The sequence below is a fragment of the Tachysurus vachellii genome, chromosome 16 (genome assembly GCF_030014155.1).
Source record: "Tachysurus vachellii isolate PV-2020 chromosome 16, HZAU_Pvac_v1, whole genome shotgun sequence".
NCBI classification, from domain to species: Eukaryota; Metazoa; Chordata; class Actinopteri; order Siluriformes; family Bagridae; genus Tachysurus; species Tachysurus vachellii.
In genome coordinates this window covers 9,531,880-9,553,703 of record NC_083475.1, presented here as the reverse complement: position 1 = coordinate 9,553,703, position 21,824 = coordinate 9,531,880, and the positions used below count along the sequence as shown (strand labels likewise).

The following is a 21,824-nucleotide window of genomic DNA, read 5'->3' as shown; positions in this document are numbered from 1 at the left end:
AGCTACACTGGAGTGTTTTACCCTGACCAACCACCAGGTGGCATTAATACTAATAACAGTGGGACTCAGTGACAATTTAAACTCTTTTCTATTAGAAAACACAACACAAAGGGAGTATTCACCTAAGTGCAACATATCTGAGGAAATTTCCTTCACATTTTAATTTCCAGATTCCTTAACACTGCTATTATGTGGTATATTTAAAGTGTTTAGTCCTTCTTAAATGTTAAATACCCTTTGAGTGGTACACTGTAGTGTCAGCTTCATGTGTCCTACTGCATGCAAAGGAGTGGACAAGTGATTTTATGTTAGATTTAATGATTGGGATGGCTATGAAATGTGACACAAAATAATAATCACTAATCACACAACATTATTTTTATCTCCTAGCAAACCTGCAAAAATATAATCATTAACATTGCATCAGGATGCCTCTTAATAAGCAAGGTGAAAGAAACACTTAAGAATCAGTGAATGCATTAAAGCCATTTAAAAATGATAATCATACTGTTGACATTTTAAAGACACGCCTACAGTGATTCGTTCTGTGTGTGTATTTGTGTGTGTGTGTGTGTTTGTGTGTGGTTGTGTGTGTGTGTGTACGGTGTGTGTGTGTGTGTTTGTGTGTATGTGTGTTTGTGTGTGGTTGTGTGTCTGTGTGTGTGTCTGTGTGTTTGTGTGTGTGTGTATGTGTGTGTTTGTGTGTGTGTGTATGTGTGTGTTTGTGTGTGTGTGTATGTGTGTGTTTGTGTGTGGTTGTGTGTGTCTGTGTGCGTGTGTGTGTGCACGGTGTGTGTGTGTACGGTGTGTATGTATGTGTGTGTGTGTGTGTGTGTGTGTGTGTGTGTTTTCACCATGGTCGAGTATAGTCTGGGTGGGAAACGATTGCACACAGTTCTCTGCGCTGGATTATACAGATGCGTGCGCTTTGCTCTATCTGCTCACATCTCAAGCTGAAATGTTGCTCCTCGTGTCTCTTATCGCTTTGTGCTGTAACCACGCAGCTTTTGCAGAAAACGAGTATGAAGCTGATCTTTCCGAGGATGTCGAGCTTGAGGATGATCTAATTGCAGAATTAGACTTGGGCACGGTGAGTTTGTTTGTGTGTTTGCTTTTAATTTATTTAAGTGTTTAAGAAAAAAAAAACATTTATATATATATTTTTTAGAATTGTATTTCTGTTTCTTATCCCAGGCACCACGCAGAGTCCCTCGGCAGGTGAAAACATTTTTAAGGAGGGTAAGAGTTGGAGTGCGCGCATTTACGCACGGCTGCTGTTTTGTTCTCGTTATCATAGGCTATATAATAAAGCCTATCACTAAACGCTGCATGTATAGAACTAGTTCTGCAAAATTTTGGGAATGCATGGCTGAATCACATGTCTTTCAATTTCATATAAAAGTTCACTAAACAGCCAAAAGTACTGTACGTGAACACTTCACCATGACATGTATGGGGTTGGTCCTCCCTTTACTGTTATAATAGATTTTATCTAGATGTTGGATTGTGGCTGTTTGGATTTAGATCAGACCCTGATTATAAGTGAGGAGATCTGGTGCACATCCCAAAGGTGATCGATGGAATTGTTGTTTAGTCAGGTCTCAATGAAGGACGATCAAATTCTTCCTCTCCAACCTTGGCAAATCATGTCTTAGGGCAGTTCCTTTCTCGTGCTGGAAGGTTGGTGCCTCTTTATTCCACTGAAGGGAAACTGGAATGAAGAGACATAATGTGCTCCCTCTGTGTGGCAACAGTTTGAGGAAGAACCAAAGATAGGTGTGATGGTCAGGCGTCCACATACCTCTGGAGACATACGGTTATGTTCATCCAGCACATCTATGCTGTGATTAAACTGGTAGAACTTTCTAAATATTGGACTTCACAAATCTTATTATCATCAGTTCTCCTAGTCTTTTAAAAATTTTATTTTTATTTTATAATGACCATAACAACTTGGGTTGTAATTAATAATGATCTTCAAAATTGCAGTAAGGCTATTAATTATAATACATTTACAGGATTTAGAACATGTCCTTTCAGACAGACTTAGTAAAACATTTCCTCAGAAGTTTGACATGTCACGGTCTAATGAGTACCATCGAGTTAAACCATATTAACTTAGTGTTGACTTAGTACAGCAATTAAAAGAAAACAAACAGGTTAAGGGATTTTGTTGAAACATATTAAATAAGTGCTAATTCAACTTTGACTACCAGCAGTACTACCACTAGTACTACGTCAACTACTATGATCACCACTATTAGCACTAATAATATGCTTTACAGCTCTGAGGTATTTTCCCACCTTGTTCTCAGGAAAGCGTCCAGATCTACTGTGACCCTGACCAGGATAAAGCAGTTACTAAAGATGAACAAATGTATGATTATAAAAAATGTAGTTCCTCTTGAAATACATCCCTTTAGAAGGGCTATAGTTTGATAAAATATGAACAAACGTATTCTTATTACAGTCTTATGTATTATATGAATTTATCCAGTATGGCGTCACTTGGAATTTTCTCTTGCATGCCCAAAATGGTAAGACCAAAAAAAAAGGACCTAAATGCTACAATCACATTGTTTAAGCTTTCACTACTATCTCTGATCAAACTAATTGAAATAAAACTGATTTTCTACATGAGAGATACCTGGGTAGACCTTCACAGACAGGTTTGCTTACAACTAGATTATAGGACACAGACTATGTAATCTGATGTGATTAAATATACGTTGTTCGTTTCTTTTAGGAAACTAAGCCACACATACAGGAGCTCTCTGTGTCAACCACCATCATCTCCCGCTATGCTTTCACTGCCGTGTCCTGCACCATGTTAAACAGACACAGCGCAGCATCTGAGGCAGTTTTCATGTTTCACATCCCAGCAGCTGCCTACATCTCCAACTTTACAATGTGAGCATTACACAGTGTGGGTCAGCTAGAGGAAGCGTCCTGAAACTATTCTTATGTGTCTATATTATTCCTGTGCATCCGCTTTCTTATTTTGAATAGTTTTATGTCAATTTTAACCAGACTAAACATGTTGTTCATTCAGCATCGAATGAGATCCTTCAAAACTGTAACAGTTAAGTCATTAATCTGGAAGGATGAATGGTGCACATGTTTCCTTTACCAAATTATTCCAAAATAATCATAAGCAGTGCTATGAAAACACAGAGCACACCTGTATATTTCTTAGCGTGCAGTGTGCTTTGCTCATTCTTATTCACTGGAAAACTAGTCAGAATTTGCTGTGAGGTATTTTCCCAAAACAAACACTTGGTTTTACTTTAAATCTGTGCAGAACCTCACATGTCTAATACAGAATGGTACAATTATTATGGTAAAATGGTAAAAAAAATGGTAAAATATATCAACATCTGACATCTAACTATCATTAAATCCCTGTTCTCTAGATCATTTTTGTTGCTGAATTCATTTAAATGCCTTCATAATGTAAAATTTGCTTTCTGTAAATCCTTGTTTTCTTCCATGACTGAATAAGTTATTTTGGACTTGTTCTTAAAGAAAGGTTAACACAGGGCCTGTGATAGTTTAGATTAGCATTAATATCGTAAACACAAACACTTACAAACACTACTGGGGACTTTACTTGTTTGCAGAATAAATTGTTGTTGTCATGAATACAAGGAGTTTATGGTAAGCTGATTTGTGTCACCACAGGATTGTGGGAGGGAGAGTCTTCCCCAGCCAGATCAAGGCAAAGGAAAAGAAACTGAAAAAGGACAGGAAGGAGAACAATGGCACGCCAAAGAACAAGGACTCAGCAGAGCACAGGTAAGCACAGAATCTGTATAGTCCAAAGAGAATTATTTAAGCCTTTGCACTGGACTCTGAAGGCTTAATGCTTACAGTGAAAAACAAAAAAGTTCATATAATTATTTTTGTGTATCATTATGTAATCAGGGGGGCACGGTGGCTTAGTGGTTAGCACGTTCGCCTCACACCTCCAGGGTTGGGGTTCGATTCCCGCCTCCACCTTGTGTGTGTGGAGTTTGCATGTTCTCCCCGTGCCTTGGGGGTTTCCTCTGGGTACTCCGGTTTCCTCCCCCGGTCCAAAGACATGCATGGTAGGTTGATTGGCATCTCTGGAAAATTGTCCGTAGTGTGTGATTGCGTGAGTGAATGAGAGTGTGTGTGTGTGCCCTGTGATGGGTTGGCACTCCGTCCAGGGTGTATCCTGCCTTGATGCCCGATGACGCCTGAGATAGGCACAGGCTCCCCGTGACCCGAGGTAGTTCGGATAAGCGGTAGAAAATGAATGAATGAATGAATTATGTAATCAGTTGAATTATTTTTAACTCCACAGAGTTACTCTCTATATTATAACTTCACATCCCTATAAGATTCCTCTTCTACTCTTATACCACTGAGATTTGCCAATGATTACATTTTTAATTTAATAATAGTGTTTTTTTGTAAGCAAGTTAGGTCTAGTGATTACATACAGCATGTTACAGTAGCAATAAATAATCCTTCCCTAACCCCTTTCTCTCTCTCTCTCTCTCTCTCTCTCTCTCTCTCTCTCTCTCTCTCTCTCTCTCTCTCTTTCTTATTAAACAAACTAATGCTGCATTGCTTTTCATGCTACTGAGAAACTGAAAAAGAGCAAAAGAAAGTAAGATATTTCACAAAAGTAAATCTAACTATAAATGGGTAAAAAATACTCCTTGTTCTTTAATAATGGTACTAAACTGTATTCGGCAAATTGCTGTGATTTACTGTAAGTAAAATATGTTAAATTAAATGATTTCATTTTGATTCTTTTTCCATATCAGCGTGCAGATGTTGAACAGATGAACAACAGATTATTATCTGTTTTACATAATTTTTTTGGATACCGTTTTGCAACGGTAAAAAAAAATAATAATAATAAAATGAAATGCTTTTTAGTTTTCATCTCTAGACAGAAGGATGTTTACTTGCAGTCATTACTAGTGAAAAACGTAGCCATGGTAATGTGAGAGTGAACTGTACTGACTTTAGAAATACAGGAGAAAGATACACAGAAAGTTGTTGAATTTTCCGAGTCTACAATACAAACTGTGTTCGAACATGCCAGTACCAGCCCAGTTACTGAATCATCTGCTGATCTAATGGTTGTTCCTTTTTTCCATTTCAATCCATCTTGTTCTTTTTTCTTAGTGAGGGTGAGATGGAGTTGTTTCGCATGTCTGTGAAAATCCCTGGTCGAAACCGTGCCATCTTTCTTCTGACGTATGAAGAGCTGCTGCAGAGACGACTGGGTTTTTACCAGCATATGACAAGTGTTAGGCCCATGCAGCTGGTCAGCAAGCTCAATGTGACCATTACCATCATAGAGCACTCTCGCATCAAGCACCTCGAGGTTCTCCCTTTGCGCAGAAGCAAAACAACTGGCTCCAGGAACAACAGCAAGACAGATGGTATTTCTCTATAAACCTCTAAAAGTTCTCAGTTAGCTGGCTTTAATGTCTTATATAATATGGATGGGATTGCTTCTAAAATCTAATTATTAGTGTGAATGCACCAGATTTTCATTGAAATCTATCATTATAGATTTCAATGAAAATCTGGTGCATTCACACTGTTGCTGAACAACCACAGCCTACCGTTAACACACTACAGTGCATGGCTGACAAACTGTTTACTGGGATGCACTTTAATAGCTAAAACTACTATCCAAGTTGTATATTCCAATTATTCAACCCATTTAGGATCATTGTTAGAGACTTTTTTATGATTACAGTATAATTACGAGTTGCTTCGTGATAATAATATAATTAATTGTGTTTTTGTCACACAATTTATTGAAACCTTTTATTGATCATGATGCATTCTGCCTGTTGGGTTAAAAAAAAAAGTAAAAAGTCACTTCTAGCTTTGAGAAAGGTATCATTTTTAAGTAAATGTTACAATGCTCCAACACACACTTGAACTATATCCAGCATGCCTGAAACAGTAATCCATTGCCTCATATTGTGTTGACATGATCTTACACCATACTTTAATGCAAGTTCTGTCATCCTGAAACCTTCTCTTATGGGACTGTCCACACCCAAATACTGAGAGTCTGAATCCAGTGCAAAAGGTTTCCAGCTGTGCATCTGTCAAGTTCTCCTTAAACACAGTTGTAATTATTCTTTACTGACATTACAGTATGTACACTCATATGTGGCAGCATATCAAGACCTCCATGTATCTCCCTAACTAAAGTTGACTTCTACTAATCCTCCATATTTGTCCTTCTCTTCAGGTAACGTGGGTCTGCCACCTTCCACAGTGGTCCGACAGAATGAGACATTCTGCAAGATCACTTTTAACCCTAACATCGTTCAGCAGGTCAGGATCGCCAACAATGGCATGCTAGGAGATTTTATTGTGCGCTATGACGTGGAGAGAGAGTTGGGAATCGGTGACATTCAGGTACACACACACTGATTATGTTTTCCTTATTGTGGCATCTAATGTGTTAGATGTAGATGTTTTAATATGCATATAGAAGGAATGTAACCAAATACTAATACCTATTGTACTATGTACAGATATACATTCAATTTACAGTCATTGTTTGGATTTCATTCTCCATTCTTATAAATATAGAAATCTTACCAAAAAATTAAACTCTTAAAGAACCCCATGTTGACGTGGTGCATTCTTCTAGCACGACCAGAAATATTTAGATCTTTCTGGAGTTTAATGAACCCAAAACTGTTGTCAACAGGACCTTACTTTAGGAATGATGTTGTTTTGAACAATGATTTGGAAAATGTCCAGAATATTCCTCAGAAGCATTTAATAGAGACCAGTTGTTAACACGTTTAACGTAAAGTGGGTCTAGGTCTAGGCCACACCCACTTCTGGCTTAAATCCAAATTGTATATACAAATGTGATGAGCACTAAACAGACACAGATACGGATAGTCATTACATGTTAGGTTAGGAAATTATAGTGAAAATATATATATATATATATATATATATATATATATATATATATTATTTTCTTTCTTTTGCACTAACACAGCCTAACCAAACATAGTTTTTTGTTTTTTTCTGCCCAGAAAACACATTAAGGGGATAAGCACATCTTATCCCCTGACACACTTCCACCCACAGCTGGACTGCAGCACTCTGAGCTCATACACACACTTCACATACATGCAACCGTGCAGACAAAAGTTGTTGAACACCTCTTTTTTTGTCTAGGTGCTGGATGGACACTTTGTGCATTACTTCGCCCCCAAAGACTTGCCTGTTGTACCCAAGAATGTTGTATTTGTGATTGACACCAGTGCCTCCATGCTGGGGACCAAAATGAAACAGGTGATGTAAAAGCTAGAAAGTCTTGTCTCAGTGTCTCAGTACAGTATATCATACAACAAATCCAACAGAATTAACAGATAAACTGTTTTGTTTTGATGATCTTTATGGAAGACTGAGCCCGGAAGCTACACTAAGGCATTTTACCTTTCTCATGTACTCACACAAGGATTTTTAGTACATTAAATAACGGGGTCACTTTTGCATAATATTTACTATATTATTTACTATTGATTAATCAGACAGAATCTTTTTACATTAAATTTGTTCCTGTGCTATATGATGTATTCTGTACTGAAAAAGTCATATCCTGTTTGTAACTATAATCCAAATGAAAGTTAACAACACAAACTATTATATGAGCCATTGTATGATGGCTCATCTTTATTGGACTGATCAGTCCATATAACACATTACTCCTGTTGTAATGAAACCAGTCATAAGTTTTTTTTAATCATTGTGTACGGATTATTTTTGTTAGAAGAGAGGTAGAGCTTGTGTATATTTATTTGTATAAATATTTGATCTCTCTAGCTCTGATGATGTTGTTGACTAATGCTTGTTAGCAAAGTATCATTGTGATAGGATGTGTATCAGCGAGTTTAGTGAATGATCTCTCAAGTCTTGTACAAAAACATACAGCGATAGATGATCCATTGACTCAGTTTGTGTCTGTGTATGGGTGTGTGTGCATTTCTGGATAAATCTGTCAGATTTATTCTCTTATTTATCAATCAGCAATACTTAAGTATAGTCAATATTTTTGCTATATACTCCTAATTTTTTCTCCAAAAGACTAAAGAAGCTCTGTTCACTATCCTGGGTGACTTGCGTCCGAATGATCACTTTAATTTCGTCAGTTTCTCCAACCGTGTGCGAGTGTGGCAGCCAGGCAAGCTGGTGCCTGTTACACCAAACAGTGTTCGTGATGCCAAGAAGTTCATCTACATGATCTCACCCACTGGAGGTGCCACACCTTACACCATTTTTCATCTACTGCTACACTATGTACTAAATCACTATTACTTACTGTATATCAGTGTCACAAACATAGTGTACATTATATGTAATACAGTACATGATTACACGAATCTTGCAATCATAAAAATAATCTGTCCTTAATGTCAACAAAGTAAAATAATCACAGCTTTATATGCTAATAGTACTGCTTGGTTGGAATTTGGATCTTTCCATCTTCAGCTCTGACTAACTTCATAGTCCATAAAAGCATGAAAAGCATTTCCACAGCATGATGTTACCACCACCATGTTTCACTGTTTTATTTTATTAATACCCCCCTCCCCTTCTCTAATTCCAGGCACAGACATTAACAGTGCCCTACAAGCCGGCTCGTCACTGCTCAGAGACTACCTGTCACAAAAGGAGGAGTCAAATCACAACAGAGTGTCACTCATTATCTTCCTGACTGATGGACGGCCCACAGTGGGAGTGGTCCAGACGCCACTCATTCTGGGAAACGCAAAGGCAGCCGTGCAGGAGAAGTTCTGCATTTTTACTATCGGGATGGGCAACGATGTTGACTATAAACTCCTGGATCGCATGGCGCTGGAGAACTGTGGCACAATGAGAAGAATTCCAGAAGATGCTGATGCTAACACCATGCTGAAAGGGTGAGAATGGTGGAGTTACAGTACGGTTCAGTGTAGTTCATTTGCAAAATACTTTAATGTAATCATGAGGCTAAGCCGACATGCAGGTTTATTTAAATTTGTAGTAAAGCCATCCTTATCTCTCTTTTCTTTGGTTATTACTACTTTTAATGGTCTCTTCCCCACAGTTGCTCTGATTGGTTGCTGGCAAAACATGCTATGATTAAATAAGTCATAACATTTACTTCTGACAGTAGGCTTATAAAAAGGCTTTGGGTATCTGATCAGAAAGTTTTCAAGCCTTAGCACCACCAAGGTACAGTACTACTGTTGGCCACTTGAGCAAGACCCTTTTCTACTTCAGGGCCAGCTCCACATATACCTAAAAAGGACAATACATACTCAATTTACTTGAGAAACAGAAAGAGAGAACAAACGTAAGAATTGTCACTGATGTACCAAGAGAGATTGAGACAGAAAGAACAGACAGAAAGAACAGAAAGAGTGAGGTCTCATGTAAAGGTCTCATGTAAAGTATTTACAGAGTATGGCTTGTGGTCCTATGTGCTGTTTACCTACTGCTGTTTATCTCAAAGGTCAGAGATCAAGCACCAAAAGGTTTGGTGCAGCAACAGTTCGTACAAAATCCCAATCATGAGGTTTAGTAACCAAGCCTCATATTAAGGGGTTGAAGGGCTGATGCTTAAGTACCTCTGAGACATCAAACTGTGATGTGAAAGAGCCAACAAAGTGTGCTGTTTTTCATAGTACCGAACTACACCATAGTACCATAATCTCGATAATCTACTAAACATAATCTATTTGGGAGATTAGCATACATTTCTATACAGAATGCAATAATTGTCAAAATATATAATCATGTTGTAATAAATACTTGAACTTATTTTATAATAATGACTCAGTAATGAAATCTCTGGATGATACTAATTTGATTAGTCTGAATAAAACTCATTTGTTATATTTTCCTAGAACTTTTGCTTCACACTGCTGGTGATAATTACCTGATTAATGTCACCTCGTTACCCATCAGCTGTGTTAAAATAAGCTACTGCAGACATCCTAAAATCTAACTTTAATTCCCTGTTTATTCATCTGACATTTACTTTTAATAATTTTTGGTTTGTGGTAAAACAGTGGGAAATTGACAGCTGCTTCAGCTGTTTTTTTTTAAAACAGCTAATTATTAATAACAACTTAACCCTTGTATATTGTTCGTATTTTTGTTACTCAGTCAGTGTTCATGGGTCTGGTCGACCCGCTGAATTTTTGGGTTTTTAATTCAACACAATCAAAAATTTTATGTTAAAATACTCTACAGATGTTTACTTCATCCCAATTACAAGTAATATAAACAGCATATATGGTTAATATTTGCCCTTTACCTTTATTACATAACATTTTTAATTAAAGTGCTACTCGTTTTTGTTGTTTTTTAATAAAATGTAATAAAAAAAGAAAATCAAATTTAATCAAGTTATGAGTGGAAAAAATCAACAAATTTACAAGGAAGCAAAGTTTTTCAAAACTATTGATGTTTATGAATATGGGTCCCACAGACCCGAACAACATACAAGGGTTAATAGTTGCTCTCTTTTCTCTGTATCTCTATCTATAGATTCTATGCAGAAATCGGCACCCCTCTGCTCTCGGATATTCATGTCGAATATTCAAACGATGCTGTTGAGTACGTCACACAGAACCTCTTCCCCAATTATTTCAATGGCTCTGAGATCGTTGTAGCTGGAAAGCTGACCAATCGTAGCTCGGATTCCCTTCACGTGCAGGTGAAAGCCATCAACAGCGAGCGCAGCCTTGTAATTGAGAAGGACATCTCTCTGAGCGAGCAAGAGCATGAAACAAAGCGGCGTGTTGAGGAGGCCGATGCTGGTGCAAATGCGGATGGCTACGTCGAGCGCCTCTGGGGCTTTCTGAGTGTGAAAGATGGACTGAATGGTCGCTTACGCAGCCAAACAAGCTCTGAAAGAGAGAACTTCACTCAACGGGCCACCGAACTCGCGCTTTCTTACAACTTCCTCACACCATTAACACAAATGAAGGTGGAGACACCACAAGTGCTCGCTGATGGAACCATAGCAGACACTGAGCCTACAGAAACCCCATCTGTACACTCAGATTTGGCCAATCAGTTAGCAGAGGAGGAGCCGATGGGAGAAACACCCCAAAGCCTGCACAGGAATAAGGAACAACCAGCAACAGTGGCCACAGCTGGCAAAGCCACAAGTGAGATGTGTTCATCCTCTGAATACAAAAAGCAAATCTGCTTTTATTTGGTATTTTTATTTTTTATTTAGAGTGAAAAAATGGCTAGAAATCAAATTTTTATTGGCTTTGTTGGGACACAACAGAAACAGTTGACCTACTATTTTGAGATTGCATGTATGAATCCTGACAATGCTTCAGTGATCTATGTTTGAGAGTCTGTGTCTGTGTTCTCTGGGTGATGGCATATTCTTTTCCCCCTGTCAATCACAGCACTATCCAATTGTGTACTATATTAGCATGCTAAAGAGGGCACATAGTGCTTTCATCTGAGAATGTTACGCATGGATGCTTGGTAGCTGCCATTTGATAGCAAAGAGCTGCACCACCTTTCCTCCTTCCCTCATAAGAATAAAAGCCACTGGGGCATGTTTTAGGAAAAAAAACAACAGAGTGCTGTGACGCTGTTTTCACTTCAAAGTGGATTTTTTCCTCTTAAAGTTTTTATTTCTCAACAATTTTTAATGTATGAAAGATCAACACCTTAGTTTTTATTTATTTATAGCTACATTTAGTGGATGTTTCAGTCATTTCCACTAAATGTTTTATGTACACACATTTACACTCAGGGGCACCACTAGCAATTGTGGGCCCTATGAAAGAAAATGAGACTGGGCCCCCTACCACACCCATTTTGCACCAAACATACAAGCCTCTGGGGGCCCCAAAAGTGCGTGGGCCCTTAGAATCATTCTAATATTTTCCCTCTTAATGGTGCCCCTGTTTAGACTTAATGCCACCTCTGAGCTCAGGGTTGAACTGAGGTCACTTGAATCACTATGATCCATTTCAGAAAATTGTTCAAAATCTACATACAGTATGCCATGTATACATATGTAAACATTTCTAATATAGAATAGATTTAGGAATACATGTAGACTTGCTAGCAAATGATGTTAGCTACTTTATCATATCAAAAATAGCTCCAGTAGAAAACAAATGGAGCAAGCATGTCTAGACAGATCAGCTATATTTAGGTTAAGTAAGAAATTAAGAGATGTGCAAGCTAACAGATTTTTAAAGGCTCCTTTAAAATGTCCTTGTAACTTTGTTGTCCCTTGTGTTTTGTCTGCAGACGGACTTAAAAGACCGGCCAAAAAGTCTGTCACTCTATCCAAAACATCAGGTAATTCCCTCCTTTGTTCAGCTATGTGTCATCTAATCACTTGTCTGTCTGTGTAGCAAGGAGTCAAAAAGCACAGTTAGAAAATAATTAGTTGCTGTCTAAAAAAACAAGCTTGTAATTTAGCTCTTGTGAGCAAAAAGGGGGCTACGACAGAGGGGAGTTAAACACTACTAAGTGCTCACTGCAGCCTCTAATTGTGACACTGCTGTCAGGGTGGACAAAAAGCTGCAGATTATGGGGTCATGTGTGTGAACATGTATGTCATGTGCTGTGGTATGCAGTTTAGGCCTGACAGGCTACATGCATTGGTGTGTGTTTGTGTGTTACAGACAGTAGCCTTTTGAAGAATGGGTGCATTTAAGTGGCAATTAGAGATGGCTTCTTAGAGATAAAAGCATTAGAAGAATGAGAGGATGTTCTTTTAACACAGCCGTAAAGACTTGGCTGAGATTCATCATGTGGGAATACAGTAAAATCCACCGGATCGTCTTAACATCTCAGTGCAATCGATGAATTCACTTCTTTAAATGATGAATCAATTATGCTTCTAAACACATTGTTGCCGTATTTTGATAGTATAATACCTTATATTGACTCTATTGTTATCATTCTTTATACTTTACAATGTGATTTTATTCCTATCATTTGTTATTCTGTTATCCATATTCTGTTTTTGATTATTAAGGAAGAATGAGGTAATGTTAGTGGATAAGGTAAAATATCATTTATATAAAAACAAACACACACACACACTCACACAAACAAATACATACAAACACACACAGTAAATTGTTTAAAAATGTAGGTTTTGTCATATTTTACTAGATTTGTGTCTCTGCTCCTTCTAGCGGATGGAGATCCTCACTTTGTGGTTGACTTCCCAATGAGTAAACTTGCCGTCTGTTTTAACATTAATGGAGAGCCTGGGGACGTCCTCCGCTTAGTAACCGACCACAAACACTCTGGTAAGCCAATAACCTTCTCTATACAATCACTTTGTTAAATATTAAGCGTTTACAATGTTTTACAGTGTAACAGTAATATTAACACACTGTTATCTAATCAGATGTGCTATAAACGGAGGCATGCGCACTGTTTATATTAGTAGCTAATTCAGAATTCACGAGCAGAAAAGGGATCAGCAATCAAAAACGTGTACATAAATACACAATACAGTACAAGAAATGTTTATGTATGTTTATGTGTTTATGCTTAAATACATGAGACTCCCATATCCGGGTCTTGATATCGAGTTTTTCTTTTGTTTTTTTAAGGTGTAACTGTAAATGGGAAGCTGATTGGTGCTCCAGCACCTCCTGGCAGTCATAAGCAGCAGCGAACATATTTTAGTTCCATCATTATTGTTGTTGACAAGCCGAGGCGCTTGTACATCGAGGTGACTTCACGTAAAGTTATCATGGACGGCCTTGATCGCCTCATCCTTCCGTGCAGTTCCAGTGCTGCGGTGGAAAACAAACACTTCTCAGTGGCTATAGCTGCTAATGCCAATGTCACGGTAACCATTCAGGGAACAATCCAGTTCATCATCTTGATGCATATTTATAAAAACCCAGCCCCTTACCAGCGAGATCATCTGGGCTTCTACATAGCCGACAGCAAGGGACTTAGCAAGGATACACACGGACTGTTAGGTAAACATACACTCACACCCTTACACTCATTTATTACTTTATAATTATAATTCAGTTTTCTCCAAATTGTATCATAACCAATTTCTACCCTGATTTACATGAGACTCCAGTAACGCTCAGTAGCATTAACACTCTAGCTGAATTTGCTTCCCAAGTTGAGTAGAACTGTCCAAGTTTGTATATATAAAGCAGACTGGAGAGACGAAGACTCTTCCCAGCTTGCAATCTCTAGACAATAGGGCAGAATGCAGCAGTTTCAGTTTAATGCAACAGTTTCAGTGGTTACGGGTATAATGAATGTCTGGTTAAAGAAATATTAATATAAGAAATTAATAAGAATTTTGGGGGGCTTAGTGGTTAGCACGTTCGCCTCACACCTCCAGGGTCGGGGTTCGATTCCCGCCTCCACCTTGTGTGTGTGGAGTTTGCGTGTTCTCCCCGTGCCTCGGGGGTTTCCTCCGGGTACTCTGGTTTCCTCCCCTGGTCCAAAGACATGCATGGTAGGTTGATTGGCATCTCTGGAAAATTGTCCGTAGTGTGTGATTGCGGAGTGAATGAGAGTGTGTGTGTGTGTGCCCTGCGATGGGTTGGCACTCCGTCCAGGGTGTATCCTGCCTTGATGCCCGATGACGCCTGAGATAGGCACAGGCTCCCCGTGACCCGAGGTAGTTCGGATAAGCGGTAGAAAATGAATGAATGAATGAATAAGAATTTTGCTCAGAAAGCAAAATGAGATTAAAAACATTTTTATGTCATTGACATAATATATTACACACACCAATTGAACATTTTAAACCTTAAATTAAACAAATAAATTTTGAAGCATAAATTTAACAAAATAAAATATAATATATTTACATTTTATCCAAAATGTGTTGCATTTGAGACAAGATACAATGCAAGAGCTTGAGGGACATTTTACTAAAACTTGGCAATCCTGTTTAATGATATTAACATGAGCACAATTGAACAATATTACGTCCAGGGTTTATACTGGTTCCCTGGATGTTGTTAACTCTTAACTGCCTAATATGTAGTTACTCTAAAATAGTAATCTAGATTGTTTTCCTTGACACTCATACACAGTGGTGCCCCTTTTATGTCCTTTTAGGTCAGTTTATCTATGAAGAAGTCACACTAATACAGCTTCCTGGAAACATCACTGCAGCAACAGGAAATTACCCACAAGAAATGAGCATTACCCAGGGTAACCGTGAGGCAGGTCACATGGCCCTGAGGGTGAAGGAGCGCACTGTGGATGTGGTAAAGAAGAGCAGACATATTTATTCTGGGACACAAACCGTCCACTGCTGGTTTGCCAGGAATAATGCTGCTAATCTGATTGATGGACAATACAAGGATTATGTAGTGGCTCACATGTTTGACACGGAGGACTGGGCTCATGGAACAAATGCACACTGAGACACACACACGCACACACACACACAATCACAGAATAGCACAATCAGGTATTGATGCACAAAAACACAGGAAAAAGCCAAACCTCTTTACCACAGGTCTTTAAAAAATTCTATATTCAGTGTAGTGTGCATTATATCTGAATAATATTGGCTCTTTATACTACTGCATAACTAAACTCTTTATAAATATTTTACATTTTTGTACTTTGTTTTAAAATTTATTTGTTTTTTGTGTGTGTTTCTAATTGTTTTAAAAATTTTATTCTGATAATGGGATTTTAATTATAACATTATAGAAGCTAAATAAAACTATTTAGCTTTTTCAGAAGAACCACATTTGAACAGTTATACATAGAAAGGCAACTATAATAGTGTTTAACTATGACAATGTTTATATTATGTTTACAATAAAAATTAGACTAATATGAATTTAATAGTTGCTTTCACAGCCCTTTTAAACTTGCTATGTAGGAATTTTAAAAGTTCACTTTCCTCAAGCAGATAGACTAGTGGTGTAATGCAATGCCAGTGACTGTAGCTGAATCTACATAGACATCTATCCATATCTATTTATATCTATACAAATCAGATATGGACATGGACTCTAAAAAAACAGGAAAAATTAGTTTTCATTCACAAATTATCCACCAACAATAGAACTTTGCTCAACATAGTGCATCTCCTGAATCGCTCGATCCAACTTATCCTATTATTTTGCATTTATTTTATTTATTTATTGTTTGCACACCAAAGTTACTTGTGCTCACAACTTTATAAAGCTATGAAAATCTGTTCATGGGATTTAAGCTATTTTATTGCTCTTTTTAATTCTATATTAAGTTGCCATCTTGCTTATTCATTGTTAATTAACTGTTGTTACTTGACATAAGTATTGTCTCCACTGATATTCTCTGTGCTGTGTGTGGACAAAACTATTAATTAATGAATTTATATTGGACTATTTATTTATTTAATTTTAGCCTTAAATAGCTCAATAGTTTTATTATATAGTATAATTCTATCGTTTCTTGGGTATATTTACAGTCAAAAACTTATATCTCATTATATATCTCATATTATGGGTACATCAAACTTAATGCTGCTCCTCAAACAAGCTGATATTACACAAGAAAAGAATGATTTAAGCTCAAGATTAGAATCGCCTCTAACTGAGACATGCCTCACATTTAGGCAAATTCTGCCACGTCTGAGATCTAAATACTAATATGTGCCATTTCTGTATTAACTCCTCACTATGTGTGCTTGCTATGAGGGTCTCAACCTCAGTGTACTGGCCTCATGTCGCAATTCAGGGTCTCAGTGATAGTTGCTATCTGTATTTTGGACAATGCAGCTTTTGTATAATATAATACTATAATACTATATTTTGGGTCCTCAAAATTTGGGGACAGTTTAAGCAAATATTGACAAAATACGATATGATAAAAACTGTTCAGAGACTCTCTCTGCTCACTACAACACCATTAGGATGATGAGTAGGCTGATTAGGTTCTCAAATGTTAAATAATGATTCTCAATGATTTATCAGGTTTTTCATTTTTAAACTGCTGTTACAATGAAAGTGACTGAAAACAAGTCCAATGTAAATTATAGACAATCTTGCAGGCCTTCTGTGTGGTGGAATTTACATTACAAATATTTGAGTTTAGGGGCACAATAGCTTGGTGGTTAGTACAAATACCTTGGGGTTTGTTTCCTGCCTCTGCCGTGTGTGTGTTTGTGTGTGTGTGTGTTCTCCCCATGCTTTAGGGGTTTCCTCATGGCTTTTCTTTCCCAGTCCAAATACATGTACTGTCGGCTGACTGGCATCTTTAAATTGTCCATAGTATGTGAGAATGTCTCATGGGATAGAGTGCAGGTTGCCTGTGACCCAGCTGGATTAGTGGTGTAGAGAATGGTGGATATTTGAATTCGCTCCTCTGCCGCATTTTCCTATAGTTTATAAATGACATTCTTGAACTTTTCAATTTATCTAGCAAAAAAATACCTATTTTTCCAGTAATGCATTGGCTTTTCTTCCTACGTAAACCCTCCTGATAATTTCCAGGGAGTTTGATAGTTTTTCTGCTACATCAGTCAGTCATTGTAACATTTTAACACGTTTTCACAAATAACTCCTCCTGATCATTTCCCTTAGAATTCCCGTGTAAGAGGATGTGTTAAAACAGACTGTACTTTAAATATAAACTTCCATAGTCACAATTTAAAAGTATGGTTCTATGCTTGAAAATGATTTCCAGTCAGGTTGGTTCTAAACGGAAACAAATACAAATGCCAGAGAAGTTCACAAAGCATCTGGAGAATAGAGCTGAACAATTTAGCATGATCAGCAGGTTTTTATAAACAAGCATGTAGATCAGAAGCTTGAAGGACAAAGACCTTTCATTTATTTATCCTTAGTACTACTGGTCTGGTGCCTGACTGTCATTTATTAGAAATGATATTGATCACATAAGAATCATGTGTTGAGCTCACCTAATCTTTAGACACTAATCTTTTTAACTTTACATGAAGCTACTGAGACCAGCTATGAGTTGGAGTGATATAGGGGAAACTGAGAAAATACTTGTACTTGTATACTGCCATATGTCTCTATAGTCTAGCTATAGACTGCACTTATTGTTGCACATATGGAAGATGCTTTGCTTTATACTCGTAAGTTTTCAACAGAGTAATATAGAATATTGAGAAAATACAGTGATCCACATAAGCTAAGTCAGATGTACAGATTTCCACCAACAGCACAATAACTGAACCTTAAATTGCATTAATAATAATGTTACTCCACTAATCTGGAGTAACGTGATCTAATCTTTAGCTCCCACTATGGAGCATTTCAAGATAATAAATATACAGTATATGGAACATTTCATGTAATAGCTTTGTCATCATTCTTGAACTTGTATTTTTTGGGAAACAATAAATAAATCTAGCTGAAAATGATGAAGGAATGCTATCTGTAGCCACAGCAGAATTACTGAATAAACATCCTGAGATGCTGGTAGGGGGGCACGGTGGCTTAGTGGTTAGCACTTTCGACTCACACCTCCAGGGTTGGGGGTTCGATTCCTGCCTCCACCTTGTGTGTGTGAAGTTTGCATGTTCTCCCCGTGCCTCGGGGGTTTCCTCCGGGTACTCCGGTTTCCTCCCCCGGTCCAAAGACATGCATGGTAGGTTGATTGGCATCATTGGAAAATTGTCCGTAGTGTGTGATTGTGTGAGTGAATGAGAGTGTGTGTGTGTGCCCTGCGATGGGTTGGCACTCCGTCCAGGGTGTATCCTGCCTTGATGCCCGATGACGCCTGAGATAGGCACAGGCTCCCCGTGACCCGAGGTAGTTCAGATAAGCGGTAGAAAATGAGTGAGTGAGTGAGATGCTGGTGGGCAAAATTCCACAGTCACACTTCAGCCTTTGTTAAAATAAAAAACAAAGTGCACTTAAAACAATGTGTTCTTGAAGTGCTACCCGGCGGCCAAAAGATAAAAAGGCTAACCATTTCAAAGAGATGTAGGAAAGTGAAGGCGGGGTCCAAGAAATGCAAATATAAAACTGAAGGAGAAAAAAAGAAATTCATAAATAAAACAGAGACCATCAAAGTGTGCTTTGAAGCTAGGTATAAATGCAGAACATAAACAAGTGTTCAAGTAAAAGGCTAACCAAACAAACCAACAGAAGTACTTCAGTGCAGCGTTGAAACTGTGCTTAGTAATTCTTCCAGAAAATATTGCACTAGTCAACTATAATCATTATAATCGTTTCTAATCGTATAATCATTATAATCATGCGCTTTGCATCATTTTTATACGCATCAGTGAGTCCTCATTTCATGTAGATTTTAACTGCTAAGTTCAAGCTGTATTAAATGACCTAGTGAGCAAGTCAACTGATACATGTGTACAACTGATAGATGTGTTGGTTGGTTAGCACGGCTTATTGGTTAGCTTTAGGTATCACACATGGATTCGCAGAAGTAAATACAAGTGCAGGTGGAGAATATTTAACAGTAACAATTACAATAGCAGGCAGTCCAAAAGCCTGAGGCAAAATCTAAATCCAATAAACAGTGAGATCAACAAACCGAGTATACAAGATCAAGCAAGATTAAACAGTGAACAGAGAAACGATCAAATAAGACTCAGAGACTATGAACACAGAGAGAACGCTCGGTCTTGACAGGTATGTAACTTAAACCGCATGAATATTATGCGTATGAGTGTACAAATAGACAGATTAATTATAGGGAAAACTCAAAACAGGTGAAATGGGGATGTGGTAGTTCAGTGGTTAAGATGTTGGATTACTGATTGGAAGGGCATGAGTTTGAATCCCAGGTCCACCAAGCTGCCACTGCTGGGCCCCTGTGCAAGGCTCTTAACCCTCAATTGCTCAGTTGTATAACTTGAAATAAAATGTAAGTCACTCTGGATAAGGGTTTCTGCCAAATGGCAGAAAAATAAATGATCATAAAGGAGTTAGGGCTACTAGCAGTGACACTACAGTGACATAGACATGTCATGAACCAAACCAAAACATAATGAATACTAAATAACACATGAAAACAAGATATAAATAGGAAATCGTTTTTTACTTTTAAATAACTTTTTCCCAAGGGCTGCTTTCTTACTGAACCCTGACCCCTGGTTATTATGTCAATATAATGTATAATATATAACACCCTGTATATTATGTCCATAGCATATTCATCTGTATATCTTATCTGTTCATACTGTAATACTTGCACTTGCTGCTTATTGCACTTATGGTTAGATGCCAAACTGCATTTCATGCCTTGTGCTTGTGCATGTGTAATTACAATAAAGTTGAATCTAATCTAATCTAATCTAATCTAATCTAATCTAATCTAATAATTTCTGTAGCACTATGGCCTGTTACGCTTGCTGTGATGCTCAGAGCATTAAAGAGATTCATGACATTCTGATTTGTTTCATTGTGTGTGGAGTTTTCATGTTCACCTCAAGCTTCTGAGGGTTTCCATGCTTCAGGTACTTTGGTCCACCCCAGTAAAAAAGATGTGTTTGTGTCTGTGGTGTTTGAGTGAGTGTGTACAGTATGAGTGTGATGGTGCGCTGTAATTATTTCCCTGGGAGAATCTCCAGATTCCTGTGACCCTGTGCAGGAAACAGAAAATGGATGAATGATAAATGTCTTCCTATTATAAAAACCTCTTCCTCTTGGCCAATAGTGTGGGTGTTACAAATCACAGGAAAATAGATTGAGGCATCTTAAAATAGGACACGAGTTTGAAATTGAACTGTAGTCGGTTCTGGTTTGATGTGGTCACATGCTAGTTAAGAGGAACTTGGAGTAGTCTTTAATTAAATAGAATGTTAAAACCCTTGTCCTTTATTATCTAACTTTCTCCTTTTATATAAATGCTTCTGAGGAAATCACATCTAACCCTATAATCATGTATAAACCTTTGTTTTTGGTTAAAGTTAACATTTTTTGCTCGAAATTCAAGACTGCTGTGCTACTAATTATCTTCTCTTGCTTATAAATCTCAGGGTTCTCTGGATACATTATGAGCTGTTATGTAGGATCTGTGTTGAAAAGCACTTCATGTCTAAGCTATTCATCTGCCCCTCCATATGCATGTGATCATACACATGAATACAAAACATTTCATGAGCTCTGGCATATGGAACAGACCCAGAAATAATGTATTGTACAAACAGATCTCTTTGGAAAAGTTGGGAATTTAACTTTATAGAGTAAAATACACCAAAGTTAATAAGGTGTAATAGCATTATTATGGGGAAAAAAGATAGATAGATAGATAGATAGATAGATAGATAGATAGATAGATAGATAGATAGATAGATAGATAGATAGATAGATAGATAGATAGATAGATAGATCTATCAAGACATCCATTATCATTACACTTCTATATAAAGAAGGAGGAGAAAATAAGTTCTGTCATTGTAGGGAAGAGGTTTCACTCTTCATCAGCCACTAATAACTGTATGGCAAACAATTGCTAATACACAATCTAGTCATAACATTATAGACATTTTACATTTATTGACTCAATCCCACATAAAGTATATCAGAGAATTCATATATTAAGGCTTCTGAGAATTTATGTATTAAAGCTTCATAATTAAAAATGCAGACCAGTGCAGATTTCTTCTAAATCTAAGAAAATTCACACTTTTGAAGAAGTACACACTTGAAGTCCAGCTGTCAAGACGTTCCTAACCTTCCTCTCCACATTAAACACTCTGTTTATCACAAAAATCACACACACACACACACACACAAAAGATGTCATCGGTCAACTGGATGCCTTTACGTTTGATTCTCCATAACATCAGCTTTTAGAAACATGTTCCAAATGTCATGGCTCAT

At 37.5% G+C, this 21,824-nt stretch overlaps 1 protein-coding gene across 1 annotated transcript; it reads left to right on the top strand.

Moving 5' to 3' along the window:
• Positions 1–849: 849 nt before the first annotated feature.
• Positions 850–18,394, top strand: itih5 (inter-alpha-trypsin inhibitor heavy chain 5). The gene is made up of 14 exons (XM_060889749.1): positions 850–1,090; positions 1,195–1,239; positions 2,747–2,910; positions 3,682–3,795; positions 5,164–5,423; positions 6,254–6,423; positions 7,207–7,323; positions 8,116–8,287; positions 8,639–8,951; positions 10,567–11,192; positions 12,307–12,357; positions 13,206–13,322; positions 13,632–14,009; positions 15,121–18,394. The coding sequence occupies exons 1-14, from the start codon at positions 959–961 to the stop codon at positions 15,429–15,431; spliced, it is 2,970 nt and encodes a 989-aa protein (XP_060745732.1). The 5' UTR covers positions 850–958; the 3' UTR covers positions 15,432–18,394.
• Positions 18,395–21,824: the final 3,430 nt, after the last annotated feature.